Source organism: Dreissena polymorpha, chromosome 9 (assembly GCF_020536995.1).
Source record: "Dreissena polymorpha isolate Duluth1 chromosome 9, UMN_Dpol_1.0, whole genome shotgun sequence".
In the NCBI taxonomy this organism is placed as follows: domain Eukaryota; kingdom Metazoa; phylum Mollusca; class Bivalvia; order Myida; family Dreissenidae; genus Dreissena; species Dreissena polymorpha.
The window spans coordinates 56283057-56303614 of record NC_068363.1 but is presented as its reverse complement, the minus strand read 5'-3'; the positions used below and the strand labels follow the sequence as shown (position 1 = coordinate 56303614).

Sequence of the window (20558 nt, the reverse complement as noted above, 5' to 3'; positions counted from 1 at the left end):
TAACTGCAATGGCCTATCTAGGACAAATATATAACAGCCGTTTTTATTTTAAGGCCGATTTTTTAAAGACACGTTTCTATATATTCGCTCTGACACATTAGTCGAAATTACTTTTGCAATAATAATAATAATAAATTTTCAATAGTAAAATAGAGATACTCAGAGTGAACCATTACACAAACAACTAGGGCTTATGTAAGAATCATTACCGGTAACGTGTGAGCCTTTAATGAAATGACATCTTCCCTCGGGTACGGGTGTGAACAAGCGGACGGGAGGGCCATAGTCAATGTCTCCTTTCCATATCGCATGGAAGGACCATGCAAAGTTGGTGACGTTCATGGTTTTTGCGTTTGTCAGATAGTACGCACTGTTCGGCCGTTTGGCCGGTTCTGGATTCAGACTGATCATGTCCCTGTTCTGTGAAAGAGGACAATTTTCTAGTACAATCATCAGTAGCTTTGTTGTGCAGCAACAACGGCAGCTTTATATTGCTGAACATGTATTCCCGTTGTGTCTACACTCTCCGGAGGAGGTACCATTTCAATTTAAAGTTAAGTTGTAGATTTCAATTCCTTTATTCCGGTATAAGATGATGTATGGGGATGAGGATTGCAAAATTCATCGTAGCTAGGAACGAAATGACTTTTGTTTCGCAACTAACTATTAAAGTTGGTGTTCGAAAAGTTTGTTTATTAGTCTAAGCCATTATTATAACACGAATTCGGTTTTTTCCAATTATTGCGAAGGGGAACAATATTAAACGGAAAGGAATATCATACAAATACATGGTTTTCTAACAAGCTGTGTGGAGTTTTCTTTTTTACTTTTATAAATTATTATACCCCCACAAACAAAGTTCAGGTGGTATATAGAAGTGAACGTGTTTGTCGGTCGGTCTGTCGGTCTGTCTGACGGTCCGTATTAAGTGTCCGCTCTCTAATTCAAGTTGTTTTCATCCGATCTTCACTAAACTTGGTCAGATGTTGTATCTAGATGATGTCTAGGTCAAGTTCGAATATGGGTCTTGCCGGGTCAAAACTAGGTAACGGAGTCACTTAGTGCGTTGTAGACATTTAGCATGATGTCCGCTCTCGTCTTTAAGTAGTTTTCATCCGAGCTTCACCACACTTGGTCAGAAGTTGTATCTAGATGATGTGTAGTTTAAGTTCGACCTTGGGCCATGTCGGGTCAAAAACTAGGTCACGGGGTCACTTAGTGCATTTTAAACATTGAGCAAGCTGCTCGCTGTTTTATGTGAAGACAACATGCAAAATATTCAATGCGGCATGTGGGGGTATTCGTCACGTCTGTGACAAAGCTCTTGTTTCATTTAGCAATACTTAAATTCGTTTGCACTAACATATTGTAACACAAACAAGTCTTTGAAAATGGTGAATGTAATATCGCATTTTATTGATGTGTTTATGCTTACCACGATATCCTGCACTTATTGATTAAAAACGACGTACAATACAGCCGTCCCGGCGGCAAACGAGCCTGTAGACCCATGCGGTTTTTGGAAGTTGCAGTAAAACTGGATCTTCAGTAGCCCTGCTTGTTCGGACCAAGGGTCCTTTTCTAACCTAAAAAAGTACGAACTTAAACTTCCAGAACTTGCAAAATTGTGCATGTGCGTTATGCGTGCGCGCGCGTTTGTAAGTGTATCTTTGTGCATCTTTGAAACTTTATGAGGTCCTACCGTCCCCAGACTGCATTTTATGAAGACCTAGAGTGTGGCCCATCAGCCGACCATATGAATTTACTAGACTTACGAAAGAAATTTAAATGATACCTGCAATTGCAGCCATTTACTTTTTTAATAAAAGATAGTTCAATTTAGATGTTGCAAGGAGCGGGGATTCAACCAAGGCCGCCTGGGTAAAAGGCGTGTTGTCCAACCACTGTTCTACGAGGGCAGCCAAATTTTGCTTGTAATGGTAGTGGTTCCCGATTACCAGAGGAAATCACTTCGAATAGTTTGGTAATTATTGTCAATGTGTTGAATATTAAGTTATACATTTCTTGATTCTCATCACCAATAAACCCACACGCCGCATTTCTTACCTTTAATTATTGTTTGTTGTACTTATTTAACATTGTTTCTTACGTGAATAGAAATCGGTTCCAGATATTCCAGATAAGGAGATGCAAATCGCAATCGCAAGGCCGATAAGTCTATCTTTTCTCATTTCTGAAAATACGTTAATATATATATATATATATATATATATATATATATATATATATATATATATATATAAACTAAACTAGGCTTGCATTCAATTATGCAGAGTAATCAAACATGTCTTATTGTATCATTTAGAGATTTGAGGGTAAAATAGCACCACTAATGTACACTTATCTCACAAAACCAGCAACGCTAAAACGATCTTACGTACACGTTGTACTGAGTTAGTAAGACGTGGCCTGGAGTAACTTAGTCGAGGCCACGAGATAGAAAAAAAGAGGAGTGCAATTTTAAAACGGGGAGTGAATGTCAAGTCTATGCCTGCGTAGTTTCATGAAATTATCATCTAAACGTTTATTACAGTTAATTATCGTTTCCGCGCATAAAAAATATTTTTAAGAACCCAAATCAAGTTTATATACTCGTATAAATAGTTTTACTTGTATGGTTTATTGCGTGTCGAACCCCTGTAATATATTGTTTACCTTAAGATAAACATAAAGACAAAACGAAGTTAAGAAAATTAGTATTATATTGATATTCTGATGCGAAATTATTGAAAAACGCAATATTATAAGCTATATAAGTGTCAATTGTAATTTATGATTTAATAAAAGTCTTCATATTTGATTTTTGAAACTAAGATAATTGACCATTTAAATTGGCAGATAACCAGCTATAATTAAGAATAACGATTTAATTAGCATAATAGATCTTGCCATTTTCTTAATTTACAGCCGTTTCAAGCACCATATGTGTGAAAGTACCATGTGTTCTTAATCCTAAATCCGTTTATTGCAAATTACTCGAGCATGTTAATAACAGGTCGGAGTATCAGAGGAGACCGCCTGAAATGGCCACATGCGTGGATGTAATCAATATACGTAAACATCATTTCATAAGCATGCACATTACAAGAGAGTTTTAATTTTAATGTGGTTTTTTACCAATGTACAGGTAGTAAATTACTTTCTGAATACTCACTCTGCATCCAGATATACGGATATCGAAATGTTTGTTGACATCTCTATGTACAGTCCTTTAATGTACAGTTAAGTTAAAGATAAGTTAAGAATACGGCCCATATTGATATTTGGACATTAGACCATAACGGTTGACCTTACTCTTTCATGAAATCGAGTATTATTGCGTGTGGAACACCGTCTTATGTTCATGTAAATAAACGATTTTTGAGATTATTTCAATCTATAGGAAAACCACAGATAAAACGATTCTTCGTAACAATTAATATCTATATATGTAAGAATCGCGACTGAAAATATGTCACTTGTTTATTTTCAGAGAATATGACCATTTTCAAATGCGAAACTGTGGGGTCATGACCTCTTGTTGTTGTTGTGTTCTTTGTTACTCAGGAAGGAAAACTGCGGTAGGCATATTGTATTTTTGGGTTCTTTTAAAGCTGGAATCGCTAGTAGGGTCACGCTGTGAAGTATTGCGCGAAAACCACCTGGTTACGTGGTATTTATTCATGGTTTGATGGGTTGTGCTATGTTTCGCGTGTAAAAATATCATTCCAAAAGCAGGCTATCATTTCCATTTCATTCGTCCCCAGCCACTTTCGTACATGGTAAAACGTTTATTTTGAAGCCACTGTTTGTGGCCTTGCAATTCTTTCACTTCTGTCAATAGTATCACCTGTACAGGTTCCATATGCTCTTTTTTTATCTTAAATGTAAGTTTCAGACTACTTTCACATTTTGCAATTACGGTCGTTTTTATCGACAATCTGTGAACACCACCGATTTCATAAGAACGCGAAGTCAAATAAACGTTAGAAACGTTACTTACCGAAAAACATGGCAGTCAAGCTCCTTATAACCAGCACAAAACTGCAAGTGATGATAATTGCAATTGGTTCGAATGTGATATGAAGACAACGGGCATTCCTATTATAGGTGAAGATTAAAATACAGTACATATTACTATCTTCCTTCCGCTACTCTGCCCCAGGATGCATTTTGCGTTCTTAAATGTTTTATCATAGTACAGATGCTTGGGGTTTTCCGGCTCACTTACAAGTTTCCGGCGTAGTTTGCTTTTCATTTACATTTCCTGCAGTGATGTATGCTGCGACAGCAGTGTACGCCAGTCGAAATGCGCAATGCTTCAACTTTAAGGCAATGCAATTGTCGTAGGTTGAATGTTTAGTATTAAACAGCGTAGAATTGTCCTGTAGAAATGATATTCATTTGATGTTCTTTGCCAAACCCGAGTGATTACATAACTTGTATATTATTATAGCAAATACATATGTTATCGTGTATGCCCATAGCTTTGATATTTGGAACGTGACATCAGATATTTGTGCTAGACAAAGATTGCTGAAATCATGACAAATTGGATCAAAATTAGTCACACCTCAGGTAATAATTAGTTTTTATTACCGTACATTAGTATATCACAATGATTATGCTATAGATTAACAATACGTGTTCAAATCTTTTCTCAAACAACAAGACCAATACGTGTAATATTTGTCAAAAAATCATTAAGTTGTCATCAACTTAAGGTTCATGTAGAGGCTTCATTTTGAAAAATGTGGGACCCCTAGCATTGAACTCAAATTTGACTAAAGGAAGAGTGCCAAATTGAACATGTATCCATATATGCTTTAAAGGATGTTTTTCCTTCAAACTGCTACCAATTTTGTACATCAACGTACATCAACGTATCATAACATCCACAAAATCAATCAAAATACAAAGCGATTTTAACACTAAAATATACATTATTTTAAAAAATCTGAATCATGTTTATTCCACGTATTTCGGCGGAAAATCATATAACTAGTGAATAATATCGACATTGACGAGGGCAAGTTACGCTTAAATAGTAAAACAAGTTTACATATCTAGAAATATCAAAACTCGAACACATGTCATTTCATCACCATGGGGGCAGCCATTTTTAAATTAATAAAATAGGAAGAAACATGCTAAAAACTCACTCATCGCCTAATTGACATTCCAAACGGTTGACGATGACAAATGTAATCTTTCCGTTGATGTTTGCAAACTGCACGATCAGACCTCATAAACACTCAAAAGAATAACTATGTAAGAAGCATTTCACCAATGTTTACAATCGTTGTCGAATCACATGTACATTTTTGTACTTATATTATTGCGCATAAAATAGTACGCTTACAGACTGACAGAAAGATCGATACGTAACTCCATTCAATTCATCACGGTATACTATTCTATTGATAATACATAATAATACATCGCTTTAACAATCTAAAAGTAGAAATAATTCTTTTAAACGAAGTTTTTAATAACGAAAGTGAAAACAACGGAAGTTGGATGGATATTCTGTGAGATGCACTTCGGCTCCAGAAAAACAATACAAATAAACTAAAAAAGACGTGTGGAGGACAATTTTCAGCTGGAAAATATTTGAAATAGGGTAAGTGATGATACCTCTACGTGGTCATTTCTGATATTTAGTGCGATCACTTGCTGTTTAATGTTAATAGTTGTTTTACTAGTTGCCACCCAACTGTCAAAATAAGTATATGTCGTCTGCAATCTATTTCAATTTGAGATGGTTTAAAATTTGCAATTTGGTTGAGAGGTAAATAACACAATTGTTAAGCCTTTGAAATAGAATTGTGACTCGTATTATCCACCATACCTGGATTTTTAAAAAGTAGTTACGTTTTAGTTATTTTTAGAACTTTGTTTAGGATATTTATCCAAAAAAGGCAGTTGAATAAAAACTCATTTGTTGTTTTATGACAATACTATTCTGTGAAATGTTGCTAACTTGAACTTGTATATGTATATAGCTTTGTATTTAATCAACTTAAGGTAGTGCATATCCCTCCTAACTTTAGATTGAGATTTTGTAAATTGGTGTAAAAATGTATTGGTTTTAAACCAAAATATGAATAAAGCACACAAATATTGAATGTCAAAAATGTGTTTATGTTATTCTATCCGTCTTTAGCTTTAAAATGATATATAGTTTGACCACATTGTATCACATTCAATGAAGAAAACCCAAAGCGAAGTTTTAATGAATTTGATCCCCCCCCCATGAACCTTAATTTGTTCATATCAGGCCACTGGGGTCAAAAAATGGACCTGTCTGTGGCTATGTGTGTGAAGTTTGTATATAATAATTATGGCAACATAATAACTTCCTTAAAACAACAAAGCACACGGGTTTCATATTTGGTATGTGCAACAACAATTGTTCAAAGCATACCTCTGGGGTCGATACTAGCCCCGCCACTTTAAAGAGATATGTTGATCACCTTGGCACTGATCTTTTATATTTTATTCTGGAATTGAAGAATATGTGAATAGTTAAAATAAATAGTACGCGTTAAAGTCAATGTCTCGTATTTTAATTTCTGTTGTTGAAAATCACGAAAATGCCGCGTCCAATCTATAATACAACGGTGTATCTATTCCTGCAACAAATATAAGAAAACCATTGTGTGTTCCCTTGTATAAAGTGAATTATAAATTTCATTTAACAGCTTTACACTGTGATAAGCTCTGTGAATACTTGGATGAACATTGGCATGTCTTCAATTAAAACATACATTTTCGATTAAAAAAAATCATCTATGGTAAGCGTTCTCAAGTGAATGGTTATCATTTTTTTGTATAATTAAGTTTAGTTTTAATGCTATATCTGTTAAATGTGCGGACGGCACAGACATATCAGGGACGACAATTTAAGCATATGTATTAAGACCAGTTTTCCGAGAACTAGACTTAGTTCATCTCTTTCAAAAGAAAACAGCGACACCAAGGTATCAATTTGAAACTAATTGGATAGCGTACCACATAAAATAAACATTTGCGCCTAGTTTAATGTAACTTTAAAATAATGAAAATCAATGACACGGTGGCCTAGACAGATAACAATAAAAAATATTACTGGAATTGTCCTTGTGGTGCATGATTGTTCGTAACGATTTTGAATGTGTTTGTGTTGCTGACGTTTGACGCTTTCTGTTGCTGACGTTCCACGACATCGAACACGAACAAATGTGTTCATAATAGGTTGCGGACAAATCTGATGTAGATGATATGCTCTTTTCATGACCATAAGGTAAGTTTTGATTACTTTTATACTCAAATCAATTGCTATTGACCGCTATTTATTGAAAATGAAATATCCAGAAGATTCCACTAGTATTCCGATTCGATCTTTATATTGAGTAAAATTTACGGCACACTTTGCAACCTCTCGAAGGGTTTGTCATATTTCCAATGCAACTCAGCCGAAGCATGTGAGGAATATAATAAGTATACACAGAAATTTTAGTGAAATCGTGCAACAGGTCCAATTTTATTGTGATCATGTGAATTCATGGTGTTATTGTGTTGCTTTGTGACGCATCGATAAATAAAAAAGGTTATGTTTAAAGGATAGTATTAGCTGTGCATACGTAAACTACTGTTTTGCACGTTGCATTCAAGTTAATGCAAATTGCACACACCTGTTTCACAACCATGTCGGTGTCGTTTATGATCTTTTATATATGGATCGATTTACTTTACAATATTATGGAGGCAATAACGTGAAGAAAGATATTCTTTAATAATTACACTTTTATTTAACAAAAAGGGCACACGATACGTTAACATGAATAACATTTTCATTTTCATATCAGAATATACTGTATTAATTAGAAATTGCATCAATGAAATGTTATCTCTTACACGAAATCAAACCCAAATAATGAAAGGGAATAAGTAAAAGGCATGTGAAATGTAACGATAAAATATGCAAGCCACATTAAAAGTCTGATAATGAGCAAAACATAACATTAATTAAGAGCTCTTAAACACTAAGCAAGATAAAGACAACAATAATAACAACAAGTTCGAGGAAAATCTTGGAATTAATTAAAACGTTTATGGAAAAAAAGCGGACAAATAATGCAATATAATTCAGGTGCAAAGTTATGTTGAAAGTAAGACAAACAAATGGCCATAAAGATATGGAGAAAAGAATATAAGTCAACGCTTGAAAGTCAACGACTCTTATGCTTCAAACCATTCTTCTATAGAATTTTTTTGCCTCATATGCTCTAGTTGAATATATGTTAAAAAATCACATTTGCACTGATCATTTATTAATCGAGTCAGTGTATTTGTTTCCGTCTTAACAAATATGAAAAGGAGTGTCAAATCTTATATAAAGCGTTAACAATGTTTCTTAAATCCGATGTTTAAACAACGGTTTAAGGCATACGAAGAATAATTGAAAATCCTGTTTAAATCATAGTTAATATATGCAATAATATTATAGTGAACATTGTACTGAAAGCGATTGTTTAACATGTTTAAATACTTATTTGTGAGTTTTTCCTTGCTTATGACATTTATCGACGAGTAAGTTAAAATCTTGACAATTTTATATTTAAATTTACTGTACAAAACAACGAAAACTTAGACAGAGTGCAGGGCAACGTGACTTTGTGGGGTTCACAATTAAACGTTACTATATATAAACACGCCGGTAAATGGTGCTTTTTAAAATAACTTTTCAAAAACAATTTTTCCTGAGAATTTCAACTAGTGCATACAAGAGAGGTTTTTATGCTGCTTAAAGTAATGTAAAATAAATCAGAAATACAGTTTTTAAAAAGCCGTGTTCTTTGCCAAAAAATATGCGTGGTGTACAGCATTCATGTACACGGTTATGCTGCACGCAACGTGGAATTGTGGAACCGATTGAAGTAGTATTCAAGGATTTTATCTTAAATCTTAAGATATCCTGTACATACTGAAGGAACAACAGTCTTTTATGTATTAAACATATTTGCAAATTTATTTCAATAAATTGAGATATTTGTAAAAAATAAAGTTCGTAAAGGTGTGTTAACATTTTGTCGAGATAGTGTGTAAACCCCTGTGAATCCCGTTTATCATGCACCCTGTAGAAGGTAATACTAAAAAAGCAAAACGATGGTATTACCTAAATGTATGCAGAAAATAAATACTTCGAAATGGTTTTACAGCAATATCAACTTTAACATTAATTTAAAAGCATGTATTTTTGAGTATGGTTAAATTACACATGGGAGTTGCAGAGAATGATAAAATGATTAATTAATTTCATTACTTGTATGTTCATGTATATAATCTATACAGTTGTATGTCTCTCTGTTGAAATTACCAAAGAAACTGAGAAGCATATCATTTATAATTAAATAATGTTTACTCGAAGGTCTGAATTATTAAATATAATTTAAAGTAGTTAAGACTTGTGATTAAATCTAGAAGATTTCAAGAGACTTACATATGAATATCTATCAATTGGTTTCAAACCTGACTGAATAAAATAAGGTAGAAAAACTCATGTACTCTTGGCATCATAATAAAAAGTAAAATTATCTTTTACATTAAGTGTGAACTTAAATGGTTCACTCTTATAACATGGGTATCTTCATTACTGTCCTGGTACTTTTAATATTGCCATATCTATCTTTCTATAATGTTATTTCGGCATCATATGAAACTGCCAATTAGTTACAGCTATTTAATCTAATTGTATCGATAGTCTATTGCTTTTTTATGATTTGATCATGATAAAGCACATGAACAACTACTACCGGTTATCGATAACTCAGGAACATGTTCATATAGATATGTAAGTGTTTCTGTCGTCGTTATTGTTATCCCAATACAAATACGCTGGGCAAAAGTTATAACGCGTACGGAATGACTACTCCGGCAATTCTCAATATGAACTATATGCTTAAAATATTTCGCTTCATGATATTATCCCTCATCTTCACGACCACGTTGTGATCATGATAGGTTACTGGCCATAATTTATTTACTGGTATTAATGGGAGATAGCCCTAAAACAAAATAAATAGTAGCTCATTACATCGGGTTATTTGTTCAAAACACTTAAAATGCGCAATGAATACATCATTGAATACAAAACTGAACACATTTGTCTGTATATTCAACTTATGAACTGGAAAACGTCAAGTGTTTGAGTTTTAAAAATATGTCTTTTTATTACCATCCCCAGCACTGCTAACACCAATATCAATTTGCGAATGAAGCACGTGTCGTTCAGCTAAGGGCACACACATGAATTAATATTTAATTTATCAAAACTTAATTTAATAGCAAATGTATTTCCCATAATAGTTGCCTCCCATTTTCTAATTTGGTTAATTGTTAAGTTTGTTGAGTCAATTATTGCATGAAATTATCACTTTGAAACATATCATTTTTTTGTGAAAATAATATCTCATGGTTATCTCACTTAAGCAAAGCTGAATTACATTATGATAATGAAAACGTCAAGAAAAGTCTTTTGGTTTGAAGGTAATACCATTTTGTAAACAAAATGCGATATTTCAATAAAATAGGTTTTCATATATACATACATTAAACAAACTGTTCGGCAATGGCGTTTATAACTTAAGTTGTATGTATAGATTGTTTTGATCTAATGAACCATTGATATATATAATATCTCTAAGACAAGATCATATTTATGCTAACAATAATTATCTTTGAACGTCAAGTTACAATTACAACATATCAATAAACTTGAAGTGTAACATGGGAAACCATAAAGAACCTTACATTCATGAACACCAAAGACATCCGTGATTCGTTAATTGTTACATTATACACATACCGGCTGTGTTAATTAAAGCGTATTACTGCAGGACATACTTTGCCAGTATGTGTACAAACAGCATTGACGGAGAGTTGTGTGCCTCCGTATATCATTCTGACGGACACACCACGTTCGCTTGATTCGTTTGCAGTTGGGATCGCAACTTTAATATCTGCAATTTTCGTGCAGCCACTATCCGTTGTATACATTACCGATCCATCTGTGGGTCCAACCTCCGAAGACTCGTACACTGGAATACTGACTTCTTTCTGTGCCTTATACAGAGGAATGTAAGTTTTTGCTTCTAATTCCACGTTTAGAGCAACTGAATCTCCTTTCTTCACATGTATGGAAAACACGTCTTTGCATCGATGAACGTTGTTTTCCTCATCAAGCCATTTCTTTAATGGATTGTGCATTGCTTCATCAAAAAGTTGGTTTGTACCAACGCCATATGTTGCTCTACTTATTCTACTTTTGAAAATAAAAGTGTTGTGTCCAAATAAAACAGCACCTGTCAAAACTGCACGAAATGGAGATGTTGGTACAACAACTTTGACATCTGGAAATGTTTCCTTTATCGTAGCGGCCACATTTTGTTGAACGATACCTGATTCTGCAAAACCGCCAACTAGTACAACGATTTTGATTTCGGGTTGCTCTTTTAACACCTTCAGTACGGTTTGATTAATTAAAGCACACGGCGTTGCAAATAATTTTTCACGAACGAACTGACGTTTTACTTCAAGTGTTTCATCGTTATTGTTGTATGAAATCGGCGCATCTTCTACAAACATCATTTTTTTGTTAGTAATATATTCACGTACAAGTTTTGGAGTAGATAATTTTATTTTCTCCTCTGTCGAATCGGGTATGATTGAAAGCTTGCTTGCTTCAAATTCTCGCTCCAACTTCGTTATTTCATACGTGGTTGCTTCCTTGAACAGCTGTTGTACCTTTTTATCTAACATACATAATACATAATAAATAAGGCTATTTCATAAGACCGCTTTTGTATTTTATGAGCAATAAAAGTAAATCCTATAGTCTGTTAATGACGATAAATACAATACCTTTGAAGCTGTCGTAGATTGCCTGCAAGAAAGCCTCATTCACTTGTTGCCCGCCAACGCGCTCTCCAGCTGCACTGCACAATTCTTTTAATGTACCGTCACTTTGAACCTCAACGGCAGATAAATCGCCCGTGCCACCTTAAAATTAAAAAGCGCACTAAATCATTTGTTTGCGTAAAATCAACAACTTAAACAACAATTCAAATGTGAATATAAAGTACTAAAGACAACGGCAATTTTTTACGTCTTTTTAGGCCTTCGAGTGGATAAAGGAACAGTTTTCAAAATAATATATTACATCCTGCAAATGCATGCATATGTTAACGTCCATTTATAATGAAACATTAATGTGTTACATCCTGCTAATGCATGCATATGTTAACGTTAATTTAAAATGAGACATAAAAAGAAATGTTCCCTCCAATGTCCGCAGTCAAAAATTTGGTTCCAGGCATGCCAAGATTGCCCATGTTGATTTGCTGCTCCTGTGGCAGGTTGATGCAATACACTGCAGCGCATTCGGGCTCCGACGCCAACAGAAGATTGGTGTTAGTAATACCCGCCTGAATAATGGTGCATTAATTTATAAACGCACTTATAAGTATGCCAACAAATAAAATATAGCAAGTTATCATTACAAGAAGCGTGTTTTTTAATATATATATATATATATATATATAATTAAGTACCGTTTCTGCAGCTGTTCTCATAAAATCGTTGGTTTTCTGTGACCACAAAGCAGGAACCGTAACGACCCACAAAGTTTTATTAATCAGGCCTTCAGTAACAAGTGTCTTGTTCTTGTTCAGGAAGTCTTCCTTTAGGACCTTGATGAACAGACACATTACTGTCGAAATATCCTCTGGGAGTCCGTCCAGGCTTTCGGTCTTCACATCGGTACTTAAGTTATTCTACAATAGGGACTTCAATTATAAGTAAACACACTGTTATTCATAGCAGGTTCAAAATGTCACAACTAGTCTATGGAAAGTCGATCACATTAAATTGTTTTTTAAAGTAGCAATATATGCAACTTAGGGTATTTTGTGAGTCATATTTTTACATAGATATGACAGCTTATCCCAAATGAAGACAAATATGTCCCAAAATCATGAATTATGGTATCTTAACACACAATTTTTATTTGCCTCAATCTTAAATACACTTTATTGAAAAATAAAACTTAAAGAAAAAAAACTTTAAGAAAGATTTGTTTTGACCCGACTGGAAAAATTCGGCGGTTGGCTGTATTTCAGCTACAAACATATTAAAAACTGCACAATAAACTCCATTCATTCGTCTGTGCTATATTGTTACTAACGATGAACTTGTCCCGACAAGCCCTAAAGGCAACGCGACGCTAGATTAGCATATAAGCTACAATTATAACAGCGCTGAACATAAACATTTAGTTTAATCTCAATATCTAGATTGGGCATAGAGATATGGAGTTGTTGCAGACACGCGTTCAACTGCATACCTTTAGTGATATGTAGTTGTTTCACGCAAACGTTAACCAAAGCATTAAGCCAACGCCTACGGTGAGAATTATCACTCGGGTTAGTCGATGAAGGGTCGAGCTCTATATGAAACAATCACATGTTTAATGAAATATTTTACCTTATTCAAATCATAAAGCAGCATTTTAAATCGTTTAAAAAGTTGGTAGTGATGCTTTTCCTTTTCGTATTCTGTTTCTGTTTGGATATTCGCATACTGACTTTCGGCTGTGTGTCCGAATGCCTCAATGCTAGGTAGTTTCGAAGTATCGTTGTATTTCAATAACAATGCTGTGCTGGTCTTGTGAATCTGTAAACAAGAGTAAATGTTCACTTTCGACGGTTTTATTTGAAAACATCATCTTTAAAGACTTAAACATTTGGTGACCCTTTCGTTAATTATTTTTAGATACTTAATATTTTGCTGTATATTTTATCATGTATTGTATAGGGAATATGTCGATGGACATACACAAGCAATTTTTCGACTTGATATCCAACGTATCATATATACCTTTGCTCTCTCGCGATCGTTAAGCTTAGAAGGTCTTTGGAATCTTTGACGCATCCCTCTCAAAATATTAATTTCAAAATTGTGATAAATTATGCTATAGTTATTAAGACGTCACATAAAGTCTTAACATGCAACATATATTCTTAAGATATAATGTGATGAAAAGAAAACCAATAATTTACTAAGTATTGAAATGTTATTATGTTACTTGAGGTGCATTGGCTCCCCAGTTGGTGTTGAATTCCACACGTCCTTTGACCTTGAAATCGCTTTTCCATTGCCAGGCATAGCCAGAGTGTGTAGACCCCACATCGATAGCCACCACGAGATATGGGTCTTTAGTGACGCTCTATAATGAATAACGCAAATAATAACCGTGGTTCACTAATACATGTTATGGTAGGACCAACATCGATAGCAACCACGAGATCTGGGTCTTTAATGACGCTCTTTAATGAGTTACGCAAATAATAACCGTGGTTCACTAATACATGATATGGTAGAACCCATATCAATAACCACCACGAGATCGGGGTTTTTAATGACGCTCTGTAATAAATGACTCAACTAATAATCCTGGTTCACTACTTCATGTCATGAATGGTATACTAGGACAGATTCGAGCTGGTCTAAACATTTGTTGCTGCAATGCTTATAGTAATTTTGTATTGAATTGTAGTTTTGAAATTTATTTACAAAGACACGACGGACTGTTTATATTGTTTGCATTGATGTTCCAAAAGAATGTGACATGGTTTAGAAAGATGTATTTTATCAGGTTATATTTTTTTAAAATGCTGACGAAAGTATCTGCAGTCTTCAGCTCTAGCTGCGAATTCATATGTTTGAAGAAATAATACAGTTTATGGCAGCTTTCATTGCTAAATTGGTTGCAAGTTAAGGCTTTAGATGTGCTAAAACAATATTGTTTGCGTTATTCATATACAAACTGATCACTTTTCTGAAATAAACTAATGCTGGTAAAACTGTTTATGTTTGTGCTTAATATCATGTATATGTCGCATTTAATTCATATATTTATTGCGGATTACTAGCTTTTTTCGCATTCCTGTTCAACAAAAGGTATATTCTCCGTTGACTGATAGGATTTCGGTTTAAAACCGGCATATGGACGCAACACTTTACACTTAGCCAAGAGCGTCTCACTAAAATGACACATAGCCCAAATGGTAACCCCCCAAAAACAACCTTTTAAAAGGAGCATTGTAGGTTTGCGAAACGTAATATTTATCTTACTAGTAAAGTTAGAATTCAAAACGTTTAATCCATGCTTATACATAAACATGTAACGCATTCCCGAGGATTTCCTATTTGTACAAACTGGCAGTGAAACGCTGTGTAAGTGATTTGAAACTATTGAATATACCAAAACCTCTTTATTTCTGCTTTCGTTGAAGAACAGTTTTCTGACCACATGAACAATAAATCCTGTGCTATCCCTTTCAAAAACAGATAAACGATGTTTATCATAATTTATAGACCATTGTTAAATTTACTTAACGAATAAGTTTAGCGTGTTTATGGGACCTAAACATTTGAACGCTTACACACGACCCTTAGTTATTGTAAATGAAGTGACGTAAGTAGACACATTATAGAATTTTGCAACACGTGTTCGTTAAAAAGCTAATACAATTCGTAGAACAGTACTGTCCGAAAGTCCGAAAACATTATTTTATAAACAAATTCCTGAACGTGTTAATATAATGTTGTATTTAATGTTCAGTTGGTAAATGTGAAAAGTATTAGGTAAATAATTCCCTATAATAATTCTTTCTATTTGATTTGAAATAAAAACGGTCAAATTTTGCGGACAATTATTATTATTATTATTATTATTTCTATTTAATTACAATTTAAGTGAGCTCTATACAAATTAGTTCATCAGCGTGTTTCCTGTGCGAATTATTATTTTCAAATAATGATAAATGTGTGTTGACTTCAAACGGTTATGAAATATCTCATACACATTTGCTAGAAATGTGTTGAAGTTAAATTCATCGATAAACCGTTGATAAATAAACAAATAAGATTAAACGGTACAACAGACTTCCATTACAACGGTATCGTCATGAACATTTATGCATTAAAATAGTGGTTGTATTTTAATCAGAAACCCCATGGTGTATTAATTAGATATGTTAAGTGATGAAATATAAAAATGATTTCAGAAATAATTCATATAATTTTTTTAGTAGTGACATCTTTGTTCTTTTTAAAAATTCATTGGAAAAATACTTGTTATGAAAGTCATGTCACGATTATCAGAGTGAAAAATGTAAAAAAAATACCTTAATATAACTATCAGTAAATGTTAATAGTAACACGTCACAAATGCCTATTAACATTAAATATTGATTTTAAAAACATTTAAAAGGCGAGAGCTCGTGAAACATAAAATTTATTCAGACGTGTTTTTCATTTGCGACGATTGTCATCCAAACATACAGCCTACATGCAAAGTAATTTGCAAAGAGCTGCAACTCGTACAGACAACTATTTGAATGCAATTTGACTATTGTTAATAGTATGTCCGAGGTACATTTGGTTGAAAATGTATATATAAACATATATGGTTAAAACGATTTATGGTAAAACATATCCGTTATACGGCGTATTAGTGTTCATATTTGGTTTAATAAACCAATCATTTGTTCAAGAGTTGTTCAAGCTTCACAATTTAAAACATGCAACAACGAACAACTAAATATAACAGTTTTAAGGTTTCAAATTGATTCGATCGAAGCGAGCAAAAATCAATTATTAAATTTACGAAATGTTGATGTAGTGTTTTTTTATTATTATTTCAAAGACAACCAAACAAACATTTGAAATCGACTGTTGTCAGACGAGTTATTATGCGCTCATTCTGCATCGAAGCTACCATATATGAAGATCATGACGCTTAGGCAGCACTAACATCTAATTAAAAGACATCGAAATATGAAGCCAATTGCTCAAGGGCTGCAATTTCTCTTACTCATTTTTTTGCATCGAAATATCTCACATTTAGATGTTATGATGGTGATTAAAACTTTTAAGCCTGCTGAAAGCCCATAACTTATTAAATAGTGACCCTAATCCTTATTGCGAGAAGCGAGTTCAATAACCATTTCCTATCTGAAACGCTTTACCCTATACATTCACAAAATGTTCTTCCCAAAACTTAGTTTTCATTCATTTTTATTATATGAAATTAGTATCATGTAAATTTGATCATTCCTAAATTTTGGTTTCATGATCTACAACTCCATAAAGATTAAGTGGTATCTATACAACGGAACTGCTTATGTAGGCGTTACATCTCAATGTGATATCATGCACGTTTCTTCACGTTATAATGGACTGTAACCTTCAATGAGCGTTTATTGCAATTTCTTTATAGATACGATAACATCACCAAGAGTTACTAATTTATGTTCAGCCGTCAATCGTTGTGTTGCAATAAAAGTTTACCTAGTACACCGCTGAGAGCAATTTCAAATTATAAAAAAACTATATTTGAAACAGTGTGTGTACACGTGTTTATTGCACGTGCTCATAATCGTCCTTAAATAGTTAGTAATGTTAGTAATTTAGTTTATTAGGTGCATAATTATAATTGAGGAATTAAAGTGTAATTAAATCGAATTTTTATTCTAATTTATTGTTGTTTTTTTTTAATTTTGTATTACGTGTATTTACTCGTGTGCATATTGTGGCACATTCTGGGCAATGCGTGGTTAGACTAGCCGTTATCCGGGATAAACTCCCAATAAGATACATGATCGGTCCATGGCCAAGTACATGTTTAAATAACTAAAGTGTATTTGAAATTGCGAGATAAAAGAAAAAGAAAATATAACAAAAATATGTTAAACTGTGTGTGAACTAAAATATGTAATACATAAACACTTTTTGTAGCGAACAAATACCATTTTTAGATCTCTTTATATTACTCCTTGTAAATTATCTATTTAAAATGAACTATTTGCAATAAATGCGGATTTATAATCTGTTATGCGCAACCCATTAAACTGAATATTTTACAAAGCCTTCACTAGCAATAACAAGAACACATGGGTAGAACTGTTGACAGCGTGCCCAGATAAAAAATGAAACAAAGAGCAACAACTCGTAGAAGCCAATACATGAGTAAATGTAATACCTATAGATTATCTTTCTTTCTATATAACGTTTATTTATCATAAATTGACCTGAAGACAGGCTCGAAAAAAAGGTTTATCAAATAGTGTTGCTATAATTTATACAAACATTGAACTACAGATAATAACTCTTTGCCTAGTGTTGGGATACCAGCTCCTTTAGGCGGGTTTAACCCGAATGCTTTGCTCTGATCATTATGTATGTGTATGTTTACTCATATGACTGGTCTAGCACACTTGTTATTTATAAAGGACAACGCGTTATAAATTTTTTTAATCTTCTGCTGGTGCAGGCCAAGTTTTGCAGTGTGTACATAGTAACACTCAACAAAAGTTATAACCGACCACTTATTAAAAGTATTTATTTTGCAAACGGTTTCATGAAAAATAACCAAATTTCAAAACTCTTGGTTCAACCTTATTGTATCGAAACAATACTAAAATCACATGTTTGTGGTAGTGCGGAATGGACGTGCGGATAGGAGGGTTCGAATCCGACGAAACACTATGGCCAGAATGTCAATGGAGGAGCGTGGCAGAGCCATTGGAATGCTACAGAGTGGTACATCCATAAGACAGGTACGTTGCTCGTTAAAATTAAACAACGGATATTGAATAAATTCGTCAATTAAGATACTATTTATAATTTAAGCCTGGTGCTAAGTATTTTTCGTATGTTTTCAGGTTTCTAGAGTCTTAAACAGGAACAAATCGACTATCAGTGCACTTTGGGCAAAACTTCAACGAAACGGAAGTGTTGCTTACATTCATCGCCGTCCCCGGCGTTGAGTTACAACTTATCGCAATGACAGGTTCATTGTACTATCACATTTACGTAACAGATTTTTACCTGCTACAGAAACTGCAATGTAAAATAACGCAATAAACAATGGTCATGTTACTCCACAGACTGTAAGAAATCGCCTCAGAGCCGCTGGAATACGCTCCCGACGCCCTCCTAAGGTCCCCATACTCATCCCTAGACATCGAAGAGCTCGTCTAGTTTGGGCAAGGCGATATCTGAGGTATTCAAGAGCTGATTGGGCAAATGTCCTTTTTGTTGATGAGGTAAGAGTAAAGCTACGTTGAGCTGATGGACGTATACGGATATATCGTCGCCGGGGAGAAAGAAACCACGATAATTGTTTGTTAAAGGTGGATCGTTTCGGTGGTATTTCCATAATACTGTGGTCTGGAATTGTTTTGCATACAAAGACCCCAATAGTGCAGGTTTATGGTAATCTAAATGCCCTAAAATACCCAAACGATATCATTCAACCTTACGTTCTACCCCACATTCGAGCGAATAGAGGGATGATTTTAGCACAGGATAATGCAACGTTCCATACTGCAAGGGCAACACGGGACATGCTTGCACAGAATAACGTCCGTATTCTTCCATGGCCAGCGAAATTCCGGATATGAACCCCATTGAACACGTATGGGAATTACTAAAGAGAAGGGTCCGGGAGCTGCCACAACGAAACACCTTACAGGACGTATCACGAAACGTAATGCAGGTATGGGCCGATATAAACCAACGTGAGATACAAAATTACATTGTCTCAATGAGAGCAAGGTGCCAAGCCGTAATTGCTGCCAATGGAGGACACACTCGATATTGACAATCCGTGGTGGTACTTTGTTACTTTTAGTTTTGAGGGTGACCATAATAACTCACTATGTTTACCTCCTAAATTTGTTTTGGTCCTATTGAAATTTGGTACAAATAGGGATAATAAAATATTTAAGTATTTGGTATAATTAGTTTTTGCTAAATACATTACGCAGAGTTTAATATCCCAAAATATCAAGTGGTCGGTTATAACTTTTGTTGAGTGTATAAATCAAATAGCTAATCGTCATTAGATGTATGGTTTCGTGTGCGGGCGGGGGTATGGGGGATGTGTTTGGTGTCTATGTGCTTCGCGCGGGGTGTACTTTGTTTTATATCACCATCACATTTCAAGCAAGTTATTTGGTAATCTAGTGCTTTTAAATAAACGATTATAGAAGCTAACGTTAATAAACACAATCACAATGATTTTGGAATAAATCAGAACATATTATAAAACGTAATTGTGTTGTTCAGGCATGTAAATCGAAAGTAGGATTCAAAGAACATATAATTATTTAATATATGCCCAAATGTTATGCTTATTAATTAACGATTATAGAAGCCAACGTTAAAAAACACAATCACGATGATTTTGGAATAAATCAGAACATATTATAGACCGTAATTGTGTTGTTGAGGCATGTAAATCGAAAGTAGGATTTAAAGAACATACAATTATTTCAAATATGCCCAAATGTTATGCTTATTAATTATGTTAACAAAGAAAAGTACATAATAGCTCCATAACTGCTAACTGCTATTCAAGACACGCAGGGTTGGTATCGTTCGCACACAAGGACGAGCACTGTTCAAATGAGCCGTTGAACGCTTTCTGCAAGCATGCATATATATTTCAG

The 20558-nt window shown here is 34.1% G+C and overlaps 2 protein-coding genes across 2 annotated transcripts in view; both read right to left on the bottom strand.

Moving 5' to 3' along the window:
• The window catches only part of LOC127846061 (uncharacterized), a 50798-nt gene extending 38650 nt beyond the window's left edge, over positions 1–12148 (bottom strand). The window contains exons 1-4 of the mRNA XM_052377238.1: positions 11905–12148; positions 10888–11769; positions 10220–10276; positions 256–420 (exon numbers count right to left, since the gene is read on the bottom strand). Of these exons, the coding sequence (XP_052233198.1) occupies positions 256–420; positions 10220–10276; positions 10888–11769; positions 11905–11943 (1143 nt within the window). The 5' untranslated portion in view covers positions 11944–12148. The remainder of the gene's footprint in view (positions 1–255; positions 421–10219; positions 10277–10887; positions 11770–11904) is intronic.
• LOC127844899 (heat shock 70 kDa protein 12A-like) lies at positions 12147–14261 on the bottom strand. The gene is made up of 4 exons (XM_052375449.1): positions 14126–14261; positions 13525–13713; positions 12594–12815; positions 12147–12467 (listed from the first exon to the last, which is right to left on the bottom strand). Exons 2-4 carry the CDS (start codon positions 13546–13548, stop codon positions 12294–12296), a joined length of 420 nt encoding a protein of 139 aa, XP_052231409.1. The 5' UTR covers positions 13549–13713; positions 14126–14261; the 3' UTR covers positions 12147–12293.
• Between the last annotated feature and the right edge of the window lie 6297 nt (positions 14262–20558).